The sequence below is a fragment of the Symphalangus syndactylus genome, chromosome 9 (assembly GCF_028878055.3).
Source record: "Symphalangus syndactylus isolate Jambi chromosome 9, NHGRI_mSymSyn1-v2.1_pri, whole genome shotgun sequence".
NCBI lineage: Eukaryota > Metazoa > Chordata > Mammalia > Primates > Hylobatidae > Symphalangus > Symphalangus syndactylus.
In genome coordinates this window covers 25,298,200-25,314,220 of record NC_072431.2, presented here as the reverse complement: position 1 = coordinate 25,314,220, position 16,021 = coordinate 25,298,200, and the positions used below count along the sequence as shown (strand labels likewise).

General features: G+C 36.0%; 1 protein-coding gene, 1 long non-coding RNA gene and 1 other non-coding gene across 8 annotated transcripts in view; 1 reads left to right on the top strand and 2 right to left on the bottom strand.

Annotated features, from left to right (window-relative positions):
- LOC134731405 (uncharacterized) overlaps positions 1-16,021 on the top strand; it is a 207,826-nt gene that overhangs the window by 148,836 nt on the left and 42,969 nt on the right. The gene's annotated exons all lie outside the window — the stretch shown is intronic.
- The window catches only part of LOC134731404 (uncharacterized), a 61,803-nt gene continuing 46,623 nt past the window's right edge, over positions 842-16,021 (bottom strand). For 2 of the 6 annotated variants that reach the window (XR_010113623.1, XR_010113627.1), the window contains 4 exons: positions 4,496-4,626; positions 4,065-4,154; positions 2,626-2,842; positions 842-1,432 (listed from right to left, as the gene is read on the bottom strand). Coding sequence is in view for 1 of the 6 variants with exons in the window: in XM_063609301.1 (XP_063465371.1) it covers positions 4,074-4,154; positions 4,496-4,626 (212 nt within the window). In the remaining 5 variants the exon portion in view is untranslated. Of the gene's footprint in view, positions 1,433-2,625; positions 2,843-4,064; positions 4,198-4,495; positions 4,627-16,021 lie in introns of all 6 variants that reach the window. The other 4 variants (XR_010113624.1, XR_010113626.1, XR_010113625.1 and 1 more) reach the window with 4 other exon arrangements.
- On the bottom strand, positions 8,304-8,411 carry LOC129490857 (U6 spliceosomal RNA). Its single transcript, XR_008660340.1, has one exon. It is a non-coding gene; the product is annotated as a U6 spliceosomal RNA (small nuclear RNA).

Sequence of the window (16,021 nt, the reverse complement as noted above, 5' to 3'; positions counted from 1 at the left end):
CTATTACTTTTTTTCAAATAGCTAAGTGTTTTTCCCATAAATAATTGAAACTAAATTATTCAAACTTTCAGGGTCAAAAGCAAGCAGAGAGCCAAGCTAGCTGGTAAGGGCTTGCCGAAATGTGACACAGAATCTACTAGGCAAAAATACCATCGCAGTCTGCATTTTACTCTACTCCACAGCTTACATCCTTAAAGTAGTTTCCTTTCTCTATTCTATTCTATGTATGTGGTGCAAACATAAGACTGCAATTGGATGCTGTTACTCCATCTGCCAGTCATGGAACTTTCCTCTTTGGCTATAATGGAAAGATTGAAGTGCTAATCATTGTTTCTGTTATCCTTATTTTATAAAACTTACATTTTTCTTCTCCAATCCTGACTATTGGCACCTTCCTCTCTCTAGGAACTACAGTGCTGTCCCTCTTGCTTCTGCCTTTGGCTGCCTTCCCAATAGGAGAAGATAGAACTAGTGCATACTCCCTGAGGAGGACGAGAGGGACTCAGTGGGGGTGCTTCCTTAGTCTCTTCAGCCACTGGCAGGGAGTATTCACAAAGGCAGCCCTGGAACCAGCTACCACTGTATTTTGTGATGAGTAGTACCAGTGCCTCTGTATTCATGTATAGCCAGATCAAGGGAAATAATATACAAATATTAATTATTTGGAGATAATAATATGTGTACAGCTCTTGATCTGTGTGTACACCTCCCATTGATATTCTATTAGGAAAACAAAAACACATTCACAGTCGATGTTCGCCCAGCTTATTTTTAAAGAAGTGTGGGTGTCCTCTAAGGCGAAAGGTATAACGAATCATTGCTTAATAAAGGAGAAACACATGCTGATGTATAATTTTAATAGCTGAAGCTAGACTCTAGGCCTTAAGTCTTTTGAACTCTATTAATAAGAAAGAATGCGAACCTACTTTTTCTACATAATTAAAATCTTCAAATTAAATGAGTGAATTTTGTCAGATTTTGCTCATATGTGCCAGATCTGTAAAATAATCAAGAGGTAAGAAAGTGAGTTATAAGACAATTATTCATGTTATTAGAGGTCAAATCAAATGAAGATGTTTTAGTGTATTTTTTTCCAAGGGTATGGGGTGGCTGTGTTTTCTAAATGGTGTAGATTGTTTTTTATTTCCCGTAACTTCACTTTCTGGGGATGAGTGATGTCGTATGGTTTGCTTCTCTGCCAGCACTGATAGATTCTTCCCCAGATCTTCCCACTAGCTAGATATGTAATCATTCTATTTCACATCTTTGCTTCAGCACAATTCCATGCTGACACATCTTCTCTCTGGAGGGAAGAGTGTGGCCTGGTGGTAGCAGCACACATTCTGAGAGCCAGGAATCATTGAGTGCTAATCTCAATATTAGGTTCCTCAGTGACTTAGGCAAGTCACTTCCTTATCCCTTTGTTCCATATCTGTAAAAGAGAGATGACAATGCAACAGTAATTTGGTTAGTAATTAGTGTTGGTAAAGTGTTACGGTAACTCTAAATATTATTGTCATTACTTCAACACAGTAAGCTAATTGGAGCAACCTCCCATGAATTCAAACCTGCTAGTTAATTAAACTATAAATGCACATGGTGTGTATTTTCTGCAATCAGGTATATGCCAATAGTCTTACAAACTTATAAAGAGACCATATTTCAAAAAATTCATGGGAATTTACTTATTTCTAATTTGGAACATATTTCCATGTATAAACAGTATCAATAGTCATCTAGGCAAGCCTATGATGTTATATTCATCTTGTCATAAGCACTTGCAATAAAAGTGTTGGAAAATTATATTGTTTTTATTGTGAAGAGAAGATAATAAATTATCTTGATGTTCATGTTTAAGAAAAGAAGAATGAGAAAATAGCAAAAGAACCATGACTATTTCAAGAAGGTATCTAATGAAACTGGTTTAGAAATCATTAATTCGACATGCATTCTTTCATTTATTATTTAAGAATTAATACTTGAGTTTACCTCTGTGTCAGAAGCTATGCTAGTGCTAGGGACATAACAGTGAACAAAACAGTGTTCTCAAAGTGGGGGAAAGACAGCAAACAAACAAATACATACTATTTCAGGTGGACATAATGTGCTGTGAAAAATAGCAAAGCAAGATAAGGGGTGGGTGATTGAGAGGAGAGGTCGCTGTATCTCATGGGGTGCTCAGAGAAGACCTGCAGTCAGATAATATGTAATCGTAAACGAGTGCAGTTGGAAAGCCAAGCATGTGAATATCTGGAGGTAGAATATTCCAGGCAGAGGTGAGAGCAAGTGCAAAAGCGCTGGGGTAAAAGTGTGTTTGGCATATTTGAGGAACAGAAAAGAAGCCTAAGTGTCTGAACACAGTGAGTGAAGGGTGTGTGGTGGTAGATATGTTGGAGAAGCTGTGGAGGATCTGACCATACACTGCTGTTAAGACTATGGATAATGCTTCCTGTTTCACGCTGAATAAAATGGGAATCACATGGAAGATACAGAGCCCAGAATTGATGTGGTCAGATTTTTCACTCTGGTGGCTCTAAGATTGGATTGTAAGGGAGTGTGGTAGGCCAGATAATCGTGCCCCAAAAAGATGTCTATGCCCTAATCTCCAGAACTTGTGAATGTTACGTTATCTAGCAAAAGGTATTTTGCAGATGTAATTAAACTAAGAATTTTGAGGTGGGGAGATTATCTTTAATTATCAGATTGGGTCTGATGTAATCACACCAATCCTTACAACAAGTAGTCAGATCAGAGCCAGTAGTAGGTGATACGACCATGGGAGCAAGACGTCAGAGTGATGCAAAGAAGTCATGAGCCAAGGGATGCAGGCAGCCTCTAGAAACTGCAAAAGGAAAAGAAATTAATTCTCTTCTGTGCTTACTGAAGGAACCAGCCCTGCCATACCTAACTTTAGCCCAGGAGAATAAGTTTGGATTTCTGATTTTCAGAATTATAAAGGAATATGTTTATGTTGCTCTAAGCCACCAATTTTATGGTAATTTACTACGACAGCCACAGGAAACTAATACAGGGAGCAAGGGTATAAACTGGAAGTCCAGCTAAGAGGCTGGAGTCTGGAAGTGGTGATAGCTTGCACTAGAGTGATAATGGTGGGCTTGCTTAGGAGTCATAATATTCAGAAATTATTATGACTGGTATGCTAATAGGATTTGTTGATGACCTGGATACAGAGTGTACAAGAAAGACAAGAATCAGGGATGACTTTAAAGATTTGGGCCTGAACAACTGGTAAATTGAAATTTCCATTTGCTGAAATGCCAATGACTGGGGATGTCAAGAACAAATATTTTTGATTACCTACTAAATTCTAGCCATGGTTCCAGGGATGCAAAAGTCAAGATATCCATGCCTTCACAAAATTTATAATCCAGCATGGTGTTTCTCAAGTGTATCCTTGGGTTCCCTGATATTTCTACACTTCCTGCTCTGTTCTTCAAATATCTGGGGCACAGTAGGTTTTCTCCATCCCTGCAGTGTAGATAGCTACTCTAAAGTCTGTGACTCATATATTGCAGAATTCACTACAAGTTTGCTGGGAAGAGGTTCCTTATCCCTTTATCATTTTCTTCAGTTGTCAGCCACCCTTCCCCTCTTGTCACCACCAATGCCATTTTCTATCATACAATGTAGTCATCTTCCAGTGATAGGCAGATATATTTTCAAATATATCTCACAGTGCCACTGAAACTTGATGGTTATTCTGTTTAACCTATATCATTGTACTATATGCTCACTAGTCCTACAGCAAAGGAATTTAAAAGCCTCTGAAGTATCTCTGAAATCAAATGTACTGCTTAACCTATGTATACACAACCCGGGTACTAGAAAATAATCAACCTCAAAGCAGATTTATTTTTTCAATTATAGCTTCATATTTATAATTGTATGTTAATTGCAAAAACCTTTCTAGGTACAAGAGATAACACAAAGAGAGAAAGAAAACTAATATTACCTAGTAGAGGCCATATTAGGTTACAGATTTGCCTGCTATAAAAAGTGATTCCAAAAAGAGTATGATTTAATCACAATAGAAATCAACTTACCTCTCTTGGTCACCACTCAGGAACCTTATGACACTTGGGTAGTATCAAGTAGTTTCTTTCCATCAAGTAGTATCTTTCCATCTTGTTGCTCTGCCATTGGTATAGTTTGTTATCATACATGCTACAGAAATGCCTTCCCAAAGTGTGTAAGCCAGTGTGATGGAAAGAAGAGAAAAGAGGAAGGTGTATTTATTCCTTTGGAAGTATATGCCACAAATTGTACATATCTTTCCTCTCATTTCATAGGTAAGAATTTACTCCTATTAGTGACACTTAAATGCAAAAAAGGTAACACAATGAAGTTTGCGGATAGGTTAACCTATGCCCAGCTACAGCTTCTATTGCCACAGGAAAAGAAGAGAACAGATGTTTGAATAATAACTATTAGTCTCAGCCACAGAGCAAATAATGGCCATTTCTTCATTACATACCATGATGTTCTCTTGCTTTTGTGCGTTCACTCTTTCCTTTACTTCTAATGTGCTTTCCTCACAATTCCATTTGTCAAATTTGATGTAGCCTTTGAAGCCCCGCTTAAATTTCATCACCTTTCTGAAACTTTCTGTGGTAGAGATAATAAAATTGATCAAATGCTATACCTATTTGTCCATATTTGTCAACCATCTTGCGTAGGGGCTCGAGGAGGGTGACGTCTACGGTTCTGGCCAGTGGCCTCTGAGATGAAGTGATGTAGACTGTTCTACTGCCATGATGAATATAGAGTCTTCTGTTCTAGATGAGGAAACTATGAAAGGGTGGAGCCTTTTTTATTCTGGATTCTTGAGTGACGACCCAACTTGAGCTGAATATATATTGTGTGTGAGAGAAACCTTCTTTGTAGAATATGGGATTAAGGTTTTGAGGTTGTTACCACAATAGAGTGAAGTCACTTTCTTTTACTCTTCCAGGCAGATTTGATTGCTCCTTCCTATCTGTTCTTTGTATATGTATAGACTTTTGCAAGTCACAGTATACTTTTTGATCTGTGCACTTCTGATTTCCTGAGAAAGTCAATGACTTTCTCAATGGTTTCTATTGTACAGTAGAGTTCAATAAAAGGGTGATTGTTTAAATTGTATCTAGAGCCAAAATAAGTAGCAAGAAGCAGGGAGGTATCAGAAAAAATGAGACAGACTGAAAACAGAAGAATTTTCTGCAATAAGGGTATGGCTGGGTATAATACATTAGATGCTGATATTTGGCTAGAAAAGAACAGTATCATTTTATGGCTTCTGCATGTATTTTTGAAAACTTTCAGACAATTTTATATTTTCTACCATTTCTTGTTGGATAAAATAAGGACAGAGTGGCCATCTGTATAAGGAAGCAAAACACAATGGTATGTGTGTCTTCAAGATGCACATGGAATGACACCCATTTCACATTCAATGACATCTATAGACTCAAAGGAATGGAGAAAAATCTACCAATGAAATGGAAAACAGAAAAAAGTAGAAGTTGCAATCCTAATTAATGACAAAACAAACTTTAAACCAACAAAGATCAAAAAAGACAAGGAAGGACATTACATAATGATTAAGGGTTCAATTCAACAAGAAGACTTAACCATCATATATAGCATATATATGTGATATATATGCTATATATGATGTCATATATGCTATATATGATATCATATATAGCATATATATGATACATGATATATATGACATGTGATATCATATATAGCATATATATGATACATGATATATATGACATATATGATATATATGACATATATGATATATATAATATATGAGATATATATATGATATATATGATATCATATATATGAGATATATATGATATATGATATATATGATATCATATATATGAGATATATATGATATATGATATATATGATATCATATATATGAGATATATATGATATCATATATATGAGATATATATGATATATGATATATATGAGATATATATGATATATATGATATCATATATATATACATGCATATATATGTATATATACACACCCAACACAGGAGTACCTAGATTCATAAAGCAAGTTCTTAGAGACCTTCAAAGAGACTTAAACTCCCACACAATAATAGTGGGATACTTCGACATCCCACTGACAGTATTAGACAGATCATCAAGGCAGAAAATTAACAAAGATATCGGGACCTGAACTCAACACTGGAACAGATGGACCTGATAGATTTCTATAGCACTCTCCACCTAAAAGTAATGACATATACATTTTTCTCGTTGCCAATTGGCACGTACTCTAAAATCAATCACATATTTGGACATAAAACAATCCTCAACAAATGCAGAAAGCTGAAATCATACCAACCACTCTCTCAGATCACAGTGCAATAAAACTAGAATTCAAGAATCAGAAAATTGCTCCAAACCATATAATTACATGGAAATTAATCAACCTGACCCTGAATGACTTATAGGTAAATAATGAAATTAAGGTAGGTATCAGGAAGTTCTTTGAAACTAATGAGAGCAAAGATACAATATACCAGAGTCTCTGAGGCACAGCAAAGGCAGTGTTAAGCAGAAAATTTATAGCACTAAATGTCCACATCAAAAAGTTAGAAAGAACTCAAACTAACAACCTAACATCATAATTAAAATAACTAGAGAAGTAAGAGCAAACCAATTCTAAAGCTAGCAGAGACAAGAAATAACCAAAATCAGAGCCAAACCAATGAGACCAAAATGTGAAAAATTATTCAAAAGATAAGTGAATCCAAGAGCTGTTTTTTGAAAAATTAATAAAATAATAGATCACTAGCTAGACTAATAAAGAGAAGATCCAAATAAATACAATTAGGAAAGACAAATAGGATATTGCCCCTGATTCCACAGAAATACAAATAACCCTAGAAGACTGTTATGAACACCTATATGCACATAAACTATAAAATTTAGAATAAATGGATAAATTCCTGGACACATACACCCTCCCAGGACTGAACCATGAGGAAATGTATCCCTGAACAGACCCATAATGAGCTCTGAAATTGAATCAGTAATAAATAGCCTATCAACCAACAAAAAAAGCCCAGCACCAGACAGATTCATAGCCAAATTCTACCAGATGTTCAAAGAAGAGCCGGTGCCATTCCTACTGAAACTATTCCAAAAAATTGAGTAGGTGAGACTCCTCATCTCATTCTATGAAAATAGCATTCTGTTATCAAAACCTGGCAGAGACACAACAAAAAAAGAAAACTTCAGGTCAATATCTTTGAGGAACATTGATGCAAAAATTTTCAACAAAACACTAGCAAACCATAGAACAAGGCACAGTGGCTCATGCCTGTAATCCCAGCACTTTGGGAGGCCTAGGCAGGTGCATCACCTGAGATCATGAGTTTGAGTCCAGCCTGGGCAACATGGTGAAACCCCATCCCTACTAAAAATACAAAAATCAGCTGGGTGTGGTGGCATGCACCTGTAATCCCAGCTACTCGGCAGGCTGAGGCAGGAGAATTAGTTGAACCTGGGAGGTGGAGTTTGCAGTGAGCTGAAATTGCACCACTGCACTCCATCCTGGGTGACAGAACTCCATATCAAACAAACAAACAAAACAAAACACTGTCAAACCGAATCCAGCAGCACATCAAAAAAGCTAATCCACCACGATCAAGTAAGCTTTATCTCTAGGATGCAAGGTTAGTTCAACATATGCAAATCAGTAAACATGACTCATCACATAAACAGAACTAAAGAAAAAAAACACATGATCATCTCAATAGATGCAGAAAAGGCTTTCAATAAAATTCAACGTCACTTCATGTTAAAAACTCTCAACAAACTAAGTATTGAAGGAACATACCTCAAAATAGTAAGAACTGTCTATGACAAACCCATAGCCAACATTATACTGAATGGGCAAAAGCTGGGAGCAACCCCCTTGAAAACTGGCACAAGACAAGGATGTCTTGTCTCGCCACTCCTATTCAATGTAGTATTGGAAGTCCTGGCCAGGGCAACCAGGCAAGAAAAAGAAACAAAGGGCATCCAAATAGAAAGAGAAGTCAAATGATCCCTGTTTGCAAGTGACATCATTCTATATCTAGAAAACCCCATAGTCTTGACCCAAAAGCCCCTCCAGCTGATAAACAACTTCAGCAATATCTCAGGATACAAAATCAACACACAAAAAACACTAGCATTTCTATGCACCAACATCAGCCAAGCCAAGAGCCAAATCAGGGATGCAATCCCATTTACAGTTGCCACAAAAATAATAAAATGTCTAGGAATACAGTTAACTAGGGAAGAGAAAGAGCTCATCCTTGTGCAGGAGCCATGCTAACCTTCTCCATACCGTTCCAATTTTTGTATCTGTGCTACTGAAGCGAGCATAGAAAGATCTCTACAATGAGAATAGTAAAGCACTGCTCAAACAAACCACAGATAACATCAACAAATGAAAAAGTATTCCATGATCATGGATAAGAAGAATCAATATCATTAAAATGGTGATACTGCCCAAAGCAATTTACAGATTCAATGCTATTCCTACCAACCTGCTAAAGACATTCATTACAGAAATAGAAAATGTTGCTTTAAAACTCGTATGGAACCAAAAGAGTCCAAATATTTAAGGCAATCCTAAGCATGAAGAACAAAGCAGGAGGCATCACACTACCTGACTCAAACTATACTGTAGGTCTATAATAACCAAAACAGCATGGTACTGATGGTACTGGTACAAATACAGACACATAGACCAATGGACCAGAGTAGAGAGCCCAGAAATAAGGTCACACATCTACAACAATTTGGTCTTCAATGTAGCTGACAAAAACAAGCAATGGAGAAAGAACTCTCTATTTGATAAATGGTGCTTGGATAACAGGCTAGCCATATGCAGAAGATGGAAACTAGACCCCTTCCTTACACCATACACAAAAGTCAACTCAAGATGGATTAAAGATTTAAGTTACAACCAAAAACTATAAAAACCCAAGAAGACAACCTAGGCAATACCATTCTGGACATAGGAATGGACAAAGATTTCATGATGAAGACGCCAAAAGCAATGAAAACAAAAGCAAAAATTGACAAATGGGATCTAATTACACAAAAGCGCTTCTGCACAGCAAAATAAACTATCATCAGAGTAAACAGTAAATCTATAGAATGGGAGAAAGTATTGACAAACTATGGATCTGACAAAGGTCTACTATCCAGCATCTATAAGGAACTTAAACAAATTTACCTAAAATATACAAACAATCCCATTAAGACATTTTTCAAGAAAAGACATACATACAGGTGGCCAAAAGGCATGTGAAAAAAAAGCTCAGCATCACTGACCATTAGAGAAATGCAAATCAAAACCACAATGAGATACCATCTCACACCAGTCAGAATGGCTATTATTACAAAGTCAAAAAATAGCAGATGCTGAGGCTGACGGGGATGCAGAGAAAAGAGAACGCTTATACACTGCTGGTGGGAGGGGAAAGTAGTTCAACCACTGTAGAGAGCTGTGTGGTGATTCTTCAAGGAGCTAAAAACCAAACTACCATTCAACCCAGCAATCTCACTACTGGATATATACCCAAAGGAATACAAATGATTCTGTCAAAAAGACACATGCACATGTATGTTCACTGTAGCACTATTCACAATAGCAAAGACGTGGAGTCAACCTAAATACCCATCAATGGTAGACTAGATAAAGGAAATGTACTATGTATACACCATGAAATACTATGAAGCCATAAAAAGAATGAGATCATGTCCTTTGCAGGGACATGGATGGAGCTGGAGACCATTATTCTTAGCAAACTCACACAGGAATATGAAACCAACCACCACATTTTCTCACTTATAAGTGGGAACTAAATGATGAGTGTACATGGACACAAAGAGGGGAACAGCAGACACTGGGGCCTGCTGGAGGGTGGAGGATGGGAGAAGGGAGAGGAACAGAAGAAATAACTATTGTGTACTAGGCTTAGTCCATGGATGATAAAATAATCTGTATACACACCCCCATGACATGAGTTTACCTATATAACAAACCTGCACATGTATCCCTGAACATAAAATAAAAATTAAAAAATTACTTTTTAGTGCAACACTTACTTTTTTAAACACATTTTCATATTGCTCTCGTACGTGTGTAACAAACTGTGTCAGCTTGTTTAGTACTATAAGGATTTATTATCATATTTTAAAATTATAGAATTATTTTTTCTAATAAAAAGATGAGAGCACATGATATAATATTCCAAATAAATATAGTATACTTTTTGTATAATATTCTTCTCTATTACTGACAATGATCCAATGATTTAGAGGTTATCATTAACTCATTCCATAAATCGGGGAAGTGGGTGGATTTTAATGCTATGGATTAAGTGTCCATATTATCATAAAACCATTCAATATTTTGTATGATTACTTATTTCATGCAATAATACATAAATTTACTAAAATATGCATTCCAACTTTGGAGATAGGGTTTTATTTTCATTCAGTGCTGAACATATTTCAATCATTCATTTACATTTCTCTTTGTCAATAATAAAGTTAAATTTCTGTACATTGATTCACCATTTAGAATTGAAATCTGAACTACTTTCTATAGGAAGATCCGCATATATAATGAAAAGTACAGGACCACTGTCTGAAAGAGTTGTGTTTAAATTACTTATCACATTGAAGTAGTTATTCATGGATAGCCAGAAGAGTAAAAAAAAAAGTAATCTAAAGTTAAAATAATCTTGGTCACAGACATTTAAAAAGAGCAAAGAGCTGTAGATTAGATCAGAATGTGCCTGGGTTTATCCACTCTCTGTACATAAGTGGATTTTGTAACTTTTATTTACTTAGATAATGTAGTAGGAAAATCACAGTTTACATTGATGTTTTATCAGCAACAACACAGTTGTTTAATGCTAAAATTAAATAGAATTTGGAACTGCTTTTTAAGTCAGAGTAGAAGAAAACATTTGAGGCAATTGAGATGTAATAATTTAAACATAAGCTTGCAAAAACAGAAAGATAAATCAGTGATTTCACCTGGTTTCTTTTACACATTCATTTCATGTGACATGAGAATTGGCCTTCAACATTATTTACATCTATCCTTTCTATTCCATAAATGTATTATAGTGTGTTGGGAAATTATTGTTTGTAGCATTTCCACAGAGAGGAAGAGAGAATATTTCACTCAGTATAAGATTTATGCTTGCTGAAGGCAGCAAGAATTGCTTGTGCACATTTTACAGAAGAATTTGACTCCTTGCCATAAAAGTTCAAGTGACCACTTAGGATTTCTCATTTAGAACCACTGTATGCAAACACATGAGCTGTGGATTGATTCTTACTTAATTACCAGACCACCAACTTTGCAAGTGCCATTAACTGCAATACAATCTTGGACACTGTGCAAAACTATCATGATTTTCCTTCTGATCTCTCCAGTGTGTTTCAGACCATCTAGGAAGGCTCAAAAGTAGTACATAAAATTTCACCCTTATGTGTCAAGTTGATTAAAAAAGTGGGCATGCTACAGTCCTTTCAGAGTTACAATTCAAGTGAGAAACCCAACTATATATTAAAGTCATGGGTAAACAATGGGAACTTGAAAACCATAATTTCAAGTTTTATTTCTGCAGGCATTGGCATATGACACCAAATTATTAAATTTTGCACAATACAAAATTGAACACATGGGAGATTTACATAGGGATGAGAGCTTCATGGAGTTTGGGAATGTGCAAAAGCTATATAATGTTTTCATAACAGTCAGTCTTATGAAGCACGAACTGAACAATAGTTGTCAAATATGACCCTCACCTAATTTGTATGGTAGCTTTAATATGTGTAACCATCACATAAGTGGGCAAGAAAATACTGAAATGCAGAAACCATGTGAGGTAGCAGGTAGATGCTTGTTAGCTTTGGTTGCTGATGCGTATGGAAAACTAATAATCCAATATTAAAAGCACCTTTAGCATATAGAATTGTTCTGGATAAGGTTTGGGGAGGGGGATATAGTGCATTTTTGTAAGTAGCTCCTGTGCAGAAGTTATTTTCTTTACAACATGAACTAGGGAAGTTTGTAAATCAATCCTCTTATTTGTCAACAAGAGAAAAAGCATGTCATTAGAAGGAAGTACTCTGTACTTTTATAAGATGGTGATATGGTTTGGCTCTGTGTCCCCACCCAAATCTCATCTTGAATTGTACTCCCATAATTCCCACCTGTTGGGGGAGGGACCAACATATGGGGGAGGGGGAGATAATTGAATCATGGGGGTGGTTTTCCCCATACTGTTCTTGTGGTATGAATAAGTCTTATGAGATCTGATGATTTTATCAGGGGATTCTGCTTTTGCATCTTCCTCATTTTCTCTTGCCGCTGCCAAGTAAGTGCCTTTCACCTCACGCCATGTTTCTGAGGCCTCCCCAGCCAGGTGGAACTGCAAGTCCAATTAAACCTCTTTTTCTTCTCAGGTATGTCTTTATCAGCAGCATGAAAACGAACTAATACAGGTGGCCTGGCAGGTATATTTGCACTACAAATAAAAAATAATCTCCTAAGGAATTATAGTTGACAAAGACATTAAGGCACAGATCATAGATCAGAAGACTTAAACTTTTAGGAAGGCAGTATTACCCAAAGTGATCTATAGATTCAAGGCAATCTCTGTCAGAATCCTAGCTGACTTCTTTGTAGAAATTGATGAGCTTATTCTAAAATCCATTCAAAATTGCAAGAGATGTAGGATAGCCAAACAGTCCAAGAAAAGAAGGAAAATGTATGGGGACTCACACTTCCTAACTTTAAAACTTACTACAAATAACAGTTATCAAGAAAATATAGTACTGGTACAAGGATAGGTACAGAAATCAGTGCAACAGAATTGAGTGTCCAGAAATAAATGCACATAATTATGGTCAACTGATTTTTGATGTGTTAAACCATTCATTGGGGAAAGAATAGTCTTTCCAACAAATAATGTAGGAATAAGTGGATATCTGTATACAAAAGAATGAAATTAGACTCTTAAGATCAGAAGCAAAAATGAAATAAAAATGGATCAAAAACTTGAATGTAAGAGTTTAAAGTATTAAATTTTTAGGAGGAAACACGAGAGTAAATCTTCCATACTTTGGATTTGGCCAAGTGTCCTTAAGTATGACACCGAAAAAGGATGAGCAAACAAACAAATAAACAAAAGATAAGCTTCATCAAAATTAGAGCAAACAAACAAATAGAGACAAATTAAACTTCATCCAAATTAAATACTTCTGTGTTTCAAAGGACATCAAGAAAATGAAAAAAAGCCACAGAATGGGAGAAATATTTGTAAAACATATCTTTGTTAAATTACTTACATTTGGAATATATAAAAACTTATAGCTCAATAATAAAAGATAAAAACTCAAATAAAAAATAGGCAAAAGATCTCAGTAGACACTTTTCCAAGGAAGATATGCAAATTAACAAGAAGCACATGAGGAATGCTCCACATTGTTAGTTAGCAAAGGAAAGCAAATCAAAACCACAGTGAGATGCCACTTCAGATACACTAGGATGTCTAGAATCAAAAAGTAGGATAATAACTAGTGTCAGTGAGTCAGAAACCTTATATGATGCTGGTAAGAATGTTAAATGGTGCAATCTCTTTGAAAAACAGTTTGGCAATTCTTCAAACAAACACAGTTATCACATGACCCAACAATTCCACTCCTAGGTATATATGCAAAAGAAATGGAAACATGTCCATATTAAAACTTATGCATGAATATTTATAGTAACCATTGAATAATGATTCATAATAGCCAAAAGGTGAAAACAATCTAAATATCCATCAACAGAAGGATGGATAAACAAAGTGCCATATCAAGACAATGCATTTTTGGAAGGGGAGCATAGAAAGAAATGAAGTAGTGATATATCTGCCAATTTAGATGAACGCTGAAGATATTGCCTTAAGTGAAAGATGCCTGTCACTGAAGTCCACATAGTACATTATTCCATTCATATCAAAGTCTAGAAAGGAAGTCTCTAGAGACAGAGTGTCGATTAATAGTTGCTTACGGCTGAGAATGGGGGTTGAATGATGAGGGCATGAGGAGATAATAGCTAAAGGGTATAGAATTTCTTTTTGAGGTGATACAATGCTCTAAAATTGATTGTGGTAATGGTTACAACATCTGTGAATATATGAATACTTTTAAAAATTGACACATAAAATTGTATATATTTTTTTCATGTACATGATGTTTTGAAATATGTATACATTGTGGAATGGCTACAGTGAGTAAATTAACATATGCATTACTTCAAATGGGTGAATTTTAGCCAGTGAATTTTATGTTAATAAAGCTATTTTTTGAAAAACGGAAACTTTGGTGAGTTTGTTAACTTATGCTGTACATTTAACTCTAAGGCTAGATAGCAACTACACAACAGACAAATAATATGACTTCTGGAAAAAAAGGCATATGGTAATGTGTCAAATCCTTCAGAACTGAATATTCAGTTCTTATATATGAATAAAAATACAAAATATTCGGCTTTATTATACTGAAGCAAATCATTTGCCAATGCTAACTAAATGGGGTAGGAACGCTAATAAGCCAAGGATTCTGTTTCTATTGAGAAAAGTAGTCTTAAGCTGGAGGCTATCATAAATCCTTATTAACTTACAATGAAATTCAAAAGAGCAATCACAGGTAGCCTTTGAAACATTTCTTTCCAAAAAAACATCTCTAGAAGAGGGAACTAAAGAGAAAAAAAGAGATCAGAGAGTAGACTCAAGATAGAAATGAAAACATGGTTGAGGTTTATATACTGTGTAGCCACTGAGATAGTCACATTCAAGAGTATATAATTGATTGTTCTAGACAAAGTAGACTAGAAGATCAAGCACATATAGTGTAACTGAGAAAAAGAAACGGAAAATTAAAGGTTTCCAAGTCAACATATAAGCATGAAAAGAAAGAGATACATTTAACATTATCAGATTGCAAAGTAGTAAAAGTTACTTGTTGCCTAAAAATTTGAAGAAACACCTGGAATGACTGAGGCACTCCAAATTAGGATGTTGGGGTTTTTGTTGTTGTTGTTTGTTTGTTTTGAGATGGAGTCTCACTGTGTCACCCAGGCTGGAGTGCAGTGGCATGATCTCGGCTTACTGCAAACTTCGCCTCCCGGGTTCAAGCAATTCTCCTGGCTCAGCCTCCCGAGTAGCTGGGACTACAGGCGCCTGCCACCATGACCGGCTAAATTTTTGTATTTTTAGTACAGGCGGGGTTTCACCGTGTTGGCCAGGATGGTCTCTATCTCTTGGCTTCATGATTCGCCAACCTTGGCCTCCCAAAGTGCTGGGATTACAGGCGTGAGCCACCGCGCCTGGCCTGGATGTTGGTATTTTAGGGAGAGTCTAGTTCTGTTCAGAGGATAAGATAGACCTATATTTAAGACTGGTATTCTTTTATTTATTTATTTATTTTGAGACAGTTTTGCTCTTGTTGTCCAGGCTGGAGTGCAATGGCACAATCTCGGCTCATTGCAGCCTCCGCCTCCTGGGTTCAAGCGATTCTCCTGCCTCAGCCTGCCAAGTAACTAGGATTACAGGCATGCACCACCAAGCTAGGCTAATTTTGTATTTTTAGTAGAGATGGGGTTTCTCCATGTTGGTCAGGCTGGTCTTGAACTCCCAACCTCAGGTGATCCACCTGCCTCGGCCACCGAAAGTGCTGGGATTATATGCGTGAGCCACTATGCCCAGCAAGAGTGTGATTCTTACAAGCGGAATTTAAAGCTCTTTATGAATAAAACAGAGGACACTGAAATATTACTACATTTTTGGTAATAATTCAAATGCATGTTGAAAATAGTTTTATCTAGAATGATTCTAAGAAAGATGAAAACAAGAACAGCATATAGCTTTCATTATAGAACTAGTGTATATGTATATGTGTATATGTATATGTGTATA